The 8,629-nt window shown below is 39.9% G+C and overlaps 2 protein-coding genes across 3 annotated transcripts; one reads left to right on the top strand and one right to left on the bottom strand.

Annotated features, from left to right (window-relative positions):
* Positions 1-827: 827 nt before the first annotated feature.
* RB195_008749 (uncharacterized protein) lies at positions 828-2,742 on the top strand (the record flags this gene model as incomplete). 2 transcript variants are annotated; one of them, XM_064195397.1, is made up of 7 exons in its annotated part: positions 828-921; positions 1,307-1,425; positions 1,574-1,739; positions 1,879-1,958; positions 2,308-2,465; positions 2,562-2,619; positions 2,673-2,738. In XM_064195397.1, the coding sequence occupies 7 exons, from the start codon at positions 828-830 to the stop codon at positions 2,736-2,738; spliced, it is 741 nt and encodes a 246-aa protein (XP_064046542.1). The 2 variants fall into 2 exon arrangements, with proteins under 2 accessions (XP_064046542.1, XP_064046541.1); XM_064195396.1 differs by having other exon boundaries at positions 2,562-2,742.
* Positions 2,743-5,054: 2,312 nt separating this feature from the next.
* On the bottom strand, positions 5,055-7,534 carry RB195_008748 (uncharacterized protein; the record flags this gene model as incomplete). The annotated part of the gene is made up of 9 exons (XM_064195395.1): positions 5,055-5,195; positions 5,675-5,770; positions 6,003-6,077; positions 6,178-6,289; positions 6,348-6,442; positions 6,498-6,578; positions 6,822-6,989; positions 7,121-7,309; positions 7,388-7,534. 9 exons carry the CDS (start codon positions 7,532-7,534, stop codon positions 5,055-5,057), a joined length of 1,104 nt encoding a protein of 367 aa, XP_064046540.1.
* Positions 7,535-8,629: the final 1,095 nt, after the last annotated feature.

The raw sequence follows: 8,629 nt of genomic DNA, 5'->3' as shown, positions 1-8,629 counted from the left end.
TCGACTATGGTATAATTTTGGGAATTCTATTCTGTTTACCGGGTTCCCTGATTGCAATTACCCTGTGAATAAAATGCATAAAGTGTCTGACGTCACTCGATCCGCTTGGAATGCGCCCCCACGATCACTTCAATTCGGAATCGCTTGAGATTCACGAATGTGTAACTGGCGTATACAATGAATTGCGGAGGTGGACCGATGCGTCAGGTCAGCATTTTTATCCTCCAGCACGTATTCTGTTACTTATTTATCGACCACGGAGAGAAGAAAGGCCTGGTGAGCACGAGGGCGAATCCGAACCTCTGATCGATGACGCAGGCAGCGGAACCTCGTACCGACTGCGCTACACCCCGTTTTCTTCAATTGCACTGCAGAAAATTGCAGAGACGCCATAAGCCATAAGACGGAGCTTTTGAGATCTAAGCTATTATCCACGTGAACGATGGATGCAGATAACTGCTTTCTCAATATTTGGAAAGTTGACTGTAGTCGAAACTCATATTCCCCTAGGCTAGCTAGGTTATTCACATTCTCGAGATATTAGTTTCAAAAAAAGCAAGTAGATTAGATTTCAAATTTTCCTCGGAACTTGTTTACGTAATGTGCAAAGGATTGAAATTGATTGTCTTACAAAGGAACGGTCCTTGAGCGATTTCTTACTTATTGCCTTTAAATCATGAAGATTGATCTATATCGCATCCTGTTCGTTCTCCTTATTCATCTGCAATTTCGCCCGCTCAATATCGGAAACATGTTCGTACATTTCCAGTACATTTGCTTTGATCGTTATTTCCAGGTGATTTCAGGGTAGCCACTTCCTCGTCGTCATGGCGTTGCTTTTCGATCCCCATTTCACGCTGTTACGAGAAGATCAAAGCGCCAAACTCTTCAATGTGTTACTCGTGATCTCACAGGCGTTAGGTGATTATTGATTGCTATTTTACCAGGGACTCATTGATTAATTGATTCATTTATGGACATATACAAAAGTTATTTGACGAGCTTCCGCCGCAGTCTAAACACCTATATTCCACTGGGAGACCGCGGCGCCCCTGCAGTCGCCTGTCCCGGGCGTTTCTCCAATACGCTCCCTCACTACCATCTGGTTGCAGTCTAACGCGGCACATCACAGTCGCCCAAGTAAAAATTACTATCGGCCCCTAGGATGGTTATTCTTGGAGGTTGAAGCAGCAAATTTCTTGTATGGACGCTTTCTGATAAGATGCCCGTGTTAATTAAAACTGTAGTACATGATAGGATAGCTCAAGGGTTTCCTTTCATCAGCAATAATTTTGAAACCTTTCAGGAGGTTTGGCTATCCTACTGGTTGCCATTTGGATGGGTGGTTATGAAGACGGTTTTTCGTGGACTGAAGACCCAGAACGAGAGTTTCACTATCATCCAACGTTTATGGTTATGGGAATGGTGAGCCAATTCGACATTATCTACTTTTTTGTTTAAAAAAGAATATCATTAAAGCGGTGGTGTTCACAACACTCCACTTTCCACTTCTTGAGTGCACTGCAGAAAATCTTATTTTGGTTTTCGAGATAATTTTTTCGATTTTTTTCAGGTCTTCCTCTACGGTGAATCCATGCTCGTTTACCGTGTGTTCCGTAATGAACGTAAGAAATTCAGCAAGACTCTTCATGTCTGTCTGCATTCAATGGTTTTAGTCTTTATGATCATTGCCTTGAAAGCCGTCTGGGACTCGCATGATTTGCACAAAACCGAACAAGGTACGTGAGCGCCGCTTAACCTCAATTTCTATCTTTTCTTTCTAACTTCGCACTATAGTTGCTCTGTGCCTTCCCAATATGTTCCAATCTATCGAAAATTTTACAAGGTTATCTATTTAATGAATCAGTTTTCATTTAGGTGAATTGGATCCGCTACCAAACATGATTTCGCTTCACTCTTGGATCGGACTTAGTGTTGTCATCGCATTTTCTGCGCAGGTGAGGACTTTGACAGAAGTTTTGCAAGAGGGAGAAATCACTCCTAGTCTTCTGCGGTTCTCGCCATTTTTGTATTGTTTGTTAATTCTTTCTATTAAAAGAACTAGTTTATGTTTATTTTTTCTTTCCATTAAAAGAACCAGTCTAGTCATCGAGTTTTGTTGCAAAAAAAAGCTGGGATGATAATTTCGCTGCATCTGCACTGCACCGCACCTTATTTTGCGGTGACCTTAAGTAAATACAAAAAAGAGCTTAATCAGTGTCTCTAACAATATGAAACTGCTAAAAAGTTTACTTTTAAGGCAGTTATTGAATATAGTCTCAGATCAACTTCCGAATAGTTTTGTAGTATGCTGTCGGCTTCATCACCTTCTTCGCTCCTGGCTTGTCGATCCCAATTCGCCAACTGGTGATGCCGTTCCACCAATTGATCGGCATGATGATCTTTGTTGCTGTATCGATTACTGTAGGAATGGGAATTTCTGAGAGAGCTGCATGGAAACATACGTAAGTCGACCTTAGATTCCCCACACATAGTGATCTCAGATCCTTTGCGCAGAAATCAATCAATCAATAGTGATCTGCATTTCTGTGAACCTCTAGATGCTGGACGAAAGGACGCGAACTATGCGGACAACAAGCTGTGGCGAATCTTGTCGGGGTCTGTGTATTCTTCTACGCACTACTCGTTCTGATACTGGTGGCGAATCCCAGATGGAAACGTCGCCCGTTGCCGGAAGAAGAGAGCCTTCATCAACTCACAGCCACTACCAGTCATGATTAAATGAACGCTAACCGTTGCGTTGCGCCATGGTCGTAGAAGTCACTCATAGCTCCACCGTTATTGATTGTACGTGACCGTCTTGACGTTTGTTCTACCTGCATCTGTCATAGAATCTCGTCTGCTTCGCTGTGTAGGCTTTGAATAGGACATTATGAGTACTGTATTTCTGGAAATTATCGACAAATTTGTGTATGTGTCGTGTTCGTATGTAAAACGCTTGATTGTGCTCCTTTCGAAATATTAGCATCTATCGTTGCTGAATTACGGAGCTACCGTACGCATGGATTTCCACATAAGTAAGCAGATCTACGGATCTACGCGCATACAGTTTTATAGTGTAAAATCGTAGTTTTGCAATGATCTAGGAGCTATTGCTTCTATCTTATTGATCTGTGGTGTTTCCCCATGTGATATTTGTAGATCTTGGGCTTAGCTTGGTTTTAATTAGATTAACTATTTAGATTCTTCGCACTAACTGTATGTATCGATTTAATAACTATTGTATTTTCTAGTACGACTGCTCCCATTTCTATTTCTATACACATCGACGTCAGAGTCAATTAGACCAAAATGTTAAAATAAATTAGAAAATTAATTATATAAACTCTATGAAATCTCTGTCTCTCTATATCTTCGACGATATGCCCGTATTGGCCGAGTGCTGTGCTTATGTAATTCAGATTTTTTTCTTCTTTCTCTGCATTCTCCCTATATGTGTTTGAACTACGCGTATACATATAACCATATCTTTACGAAAAGATTTCTCGTCCATCCATTTATACCCTATTCTCTGCGCTTATCAGTGTTGTAGCTGTACTAACACAGTTTCTTCTATTGTCATGGTGATTGTTTTCATTTTCGAGCTTGTTATCTCAGCATAAATTCTTAGATTTCCAGCCTATGTGTTTAGATGTAATGATCAGAAACGCTGGTCTACTATCTTAATGATATGCGCAGGAAAAACGGCATTACAGAGTATTTTCTTCTGAATATGGTGCCCAAGCAACTTTTTCGCTTATAGTTTCATTCTGTGCAAGTAGACTGAGTCAAATTGGACGTTCAGAGTAGCTTCGACAAAACTGTAGTATTTCAAATCGAGACCACAGGTATGCTGAACCGTACGTTTACTTGCGATGCTATTCATGACAAGTAGGGCTAGCCATGACGAAAATTTCTTATTTTGCTCTATGAGAACAGACAATAGTTAAAGGGGAAGCGACAAAGCTGTTCGCAGAGTTCCACCAACTCCGGCAAAACAAATACGTATCGCAATTCGGACGAGAATCAGGTACCAATTCAACGTTCGAGAACATCGATAGCTACGTAGTGTTACCTAGAGATGTCGCTAAATTCGCAACTTTCTGCTCTAATCTCCTCGGCTAGGTATCTATGAGCAGCTGGAAACTCGTCCATTTGCGAATGCTGTCAAAATTACTGCCCACCTGTCATGTTCATCAACTAGGTACACTTATGTGCGTGTTTTACCGACGCTGGTGAAACTCTGCTGGTGTTCAAAAAATGTAGTTTTTGTATGTTTTTCTTATAGTTCCGACTATTTTTTCTTGACAGTCACCGAGACCATACCAGTCACACCTAGCCTGTATGATTTGGCAATTTAACAAATTCCAATAGAGAAGGTCATTTAGGAACATAACTACAAGCGTTTAACAATGAATCTCTTTATTGGTGACGCTCAAAAACGTCGAGATTCGCTCAGCATCACAACCTAAATATGTTGGTCAATAGTCATGCATAAAAATTATAATAGTAGGGTACAGCAATGAAAGAACACGAACGCGAGTAGTCAAACCGCTAGTCAACAAAAAAGTCGATAGGAAAAGTTTCGCACAGAATAAAAAAAATCATACCTAGATGATAAAACCTGGAAGCGTGCTTAGAACCCTAGAATACATGCAGGAAAAGGCAAATCCCGAAAGAAGAAAGTTCGGAAAATCGCCAAATGTATAATCTACACGTAGAAACTGAAAAGCTTACTGAGCAAAACTATAAACTGAGGCATGGTTACAATCACGGGGAAATGTTTGATGTGCTACAAAACATTTACAGTTTACCCGGTCATGAAATCAACAAGATTTGCCAGGCAATCTTAACCTACACAGTTTCGCGGTCATGATTTTATCACAGTTGGTTAGTTGTGGCAAAATAACTCGTCGAATGACGTCATAAAATAGGAAATTGACGTGTATTATATGTACATACCTCACCTTCATAAAAAAAACAACAACAATAGCAATGAACAACAAGAAAAAGTAGGAAAGACATTGCTGTTAGACCCTATGTTCAATTCTTTGCTATGACTTCTTATTTAACAACGTACACTCGTAGTTGCCTTCACTGTACTCGTAATCCCACGTACCATCTGTTGGATACCGGGGTTCATCTTCTTCTGGGATGATTTCAGGTAATCGTACAACAGGTGGAGCGGCTGGGCACTAAAATTGTAACCTTACATTACTTTGTTGGATTGAAAATGGTGAATAACTGAAAAAATGCATGAAACATTCCGTTACACATTTCTACATCCATAAACCAAAACGTTTTCAACTTTTTTTTTCCTAGTGCAAGAGACTTATTTCAATGGCGAGTAAAAATGAAAACAAAAACAACATTGACAAGCATGAGGTCGCCGTATCAGGTCAATGAATTTTGTTCTTCGTTAAGCACTTCGCTAGATGAAATGTGCTTTACCAGTAAAAGTTGGACATTTTGTTGAAGAAAAATGAATTAAAAGTACAAAACGGGGGATATTTCTTGTTTTATCTGAACCTGACGGCTTGACAGTAAGCAATCTGTAGCAATTCAGTTGTAGTTCTTTTTTTCAATCACAAAAAAAAAACAAAAAAAAAAAAGAAAACTAAGAGAAAAGCAACTGGAGAAAAGATTTGTTGAATCGATGGAAGAGTGAACTTACAATAACATAGTCTACGACTGCTCCAATACACATATCAACCTCGTCGTATACACCGGGTCTTGTAGCTGTTGTTGCATGTTCTTTAGATTCATAGTGCTGCAACAAATGAAAGTATTAACTTACCATTTGCAACAAAGATTAAATCCCTATTATGTCATCCGCAAATTACCTCAAATTTTTAGATGCAAAAAGGGTTTATGAAAGAAAATGGGCTTTTCAAGCGACCATAGTGACCAAAAGTGTGCACAAAGGGAAAGAAAGAAAGGTCATCAAATTAAAAGGATCAGCAACTTCAGCAACCAACAATAATCAGCAAATCAGCTCATACCTGTTCCATATCCTCGAATCCCCGTCCACATAGATCACAGAATTTATTCGTAGGTGTTCTTACAGTTCGATTAGTCTGAAAAGTACTGAGATCACATAACAGCAAAATCTAACAAAGTCGTGAAAAGAATCATCTTGAAGAATTGATTCTTTAATTAGATGCTGTAGGACCGCACCTTCCAGTCCTTTCCAGATTTTCCACTTCTTTCCTTTTCTTTCTCTCTTCCAGCTGAGCTAGGAGGATCTGAGTTTTCAGGAGATATAGCAGCTTGGTTTTCTCGCCGTTTCCTGGATGTAGCTTCACATTAGAGGAAAAAAAAACATTTGTAAGATGCTAGCAGTTCACCTCCTCTCCAATTGTTCTGCGGTAACTCGTCGAAATACACAGTTTCCAGCAGCAGCTCCAAGGTATACAGTTGTCCACCTCGGAGTTGGGCACTCCTGAAAAAGCACTGTAAATATGCACCACGATAGAATCAATGACATTACCATGTACCTTGTATGTCGGAGCATAACGTCGCTGCTCGTCCTGCCATTTAATGAAAGGTTTCCGTAATAATCGAACACGCTTATCTTTCTGAAAAAAAGTCGTCCAAAGTGGCACATGGCATAGGTATAATTTGGAAGTAATTTCGAAAATCTCTTATCAAAAATACTGAAAACTTTTTGAAATAAGAAATCCAATTTTAAAGTGAGAAATCTCGAATTGGTCTTGAAAATACTGCTTAAAAAATACCCAAAAATAAAAATAGTAGTCTTTCAATTCAGAGGAATCGTTTTTATCTGAAAAACAAAAGGGAGAGCTGTAAAGAGCACATACCTCGTCAACCTTAGTAGGTAACCGCTTTTGAGGAGCTTTTGATAAAGACTTTGCTACATTTATTCGTGCTTTAAAACGGGAGAACTGTTCTTGGAAGGTCTTCAGTGAGCGCACTTTCACACGATTTTGAACCGCATCCTTGAGGAGCATCGGTAATTTCTTTATCCGCTGAAGTATAGTAGCTAAGAAGTAAGAGATAAAATAAAGACAGGTTGTTCCAACGGAACAGTAAGAAAACGATACTGAATAGCAAACCCAAAAAAAAAAAACAGAAAAAAATGAAAATATGTAGAACGTGCCTCATCTTTTTCCTTGTAGGTCCCCTTCATTCCTTCCAACCAAGCAGCCATAGGATGGTCAGATATAACAACAAAAGGTAGGCGCTCTTCGTTGATCATTTCAACGATCTTACCGCCGAGCTTTTTGATATCTATCCGAAGCTCTTCATACTGTTTCCTATTTTCCAAGTCCAACACTACTTCACGACCCTAAACATTGAATCCTAGTGTGAAATTTGAGTCGTACAATGTCTTCTTCAACTCATAAATATAAGGATTTGTGGATACCTTCAAAGGATAAGGATTCGTGACCATTTCTGATTTAAGAACTGATGACGTTGAGGCATGAGATAATGGTAAAGAGGCTAACGAACGATTTGACGTTGTGCGTCGAAACCCATGAGCCAGTACCCGGCTACGGGCCTCTCCCGCCATCACGAGATCCCTTGAAAGCTGTAATCAATTGTAGCTAAGAGCCAATTCCTCAATTAGCTGAGGTGAACGCTGACAAAAAAAACGGAGAGGAAAATGAATAAGAAAATTCCAGAAATTCCAACAAAATCCGATCGTTCAGTGAAGTTGTTCTCTACACAGGTAACGATGGAATGAGTGAAACATGGCAACAAATCCCACTGCTAAATATTCAAATAGATTGACGACCACTTTCTATGAAATTCTAATTTAGCTGTCAATTTGTACTAATCAAACAACGTCTACAAAGTTGTAGTCAGGTTTTCTACAACAAAATTAATTAATAAATCAATTAAAATGATCAGCAAGTAGCGGTTTAACTAGTTTTTGACCGGGTAACTAAACTGCTGATTATCTGAACTACCAATTTACTTAGTCTTTGCGACAAATTTACAACCGCTGGCGTCCCGCAACAAAAATTCACGATGTACTCGTTAGTTTCCATAGAGTTTGACAGTCAAAACAATCTCAACCGCAGAATCATAGAGTACCCTCCTACTGGTCTTTTATCTGAACGGTGAAATAGGTAGGTATGGATGATTAATGCTCTAACCAGAAAACAAAGACAATAAACAGCAGACAAATGGATAAAACCACTAGATAATAGTGGTTCGCGGGACTGTCAATGCAAAAAATCAAGGGCAATTGAAAAAACCAGGAAAGCAAAGAATCGCTTGCAAGAGAAGCTAGAAACACTACGAATATCGTCCCCAGACCATCCAAAATGACTGGCCACACGCTCAAAACAGCACTTGGTAACGAATCCCAGCAAGATGAAACAAGCACAGATGGAGAGATCCACCTAAGAATCCCAGTGATCGAGAAGAACCCACCACCTGCCACGTGATACACCGTCCGGAACGGCTACCACCTGTTCGCGATTTTTTTAAACCAAAATTCAAACGAGGTCGTCGAGTCGCTTGTCGTTGCTGCAGGGTGTTGGAACAAAATCGGTGCTACAGTAGGAAGAAAACAGCGCGCGCTGCCAACGTTCAGCCGTTCAGCCGTTCAGCGGGTGATCAAGTTTCGGATCCCTGGATTAGGGCGGACAGCTTGTTG

This window comes from Necator americanus, chromosome III (assembly GCF_031761385.1).
Source record: "Necator americanus strain Aroian chromosome III, whole genome shotgun sequence".
In the NCBI taxonomy this organism is placed as follows: Eukaryota; Metazoa; Nematoda; class Chromadorea; order Rhabditida; family Ancylostomatidae; genus Necator; species Necator americanus.
This window is presented reverse-complemented; position numbering and strand designations above follow the sequence as displayed.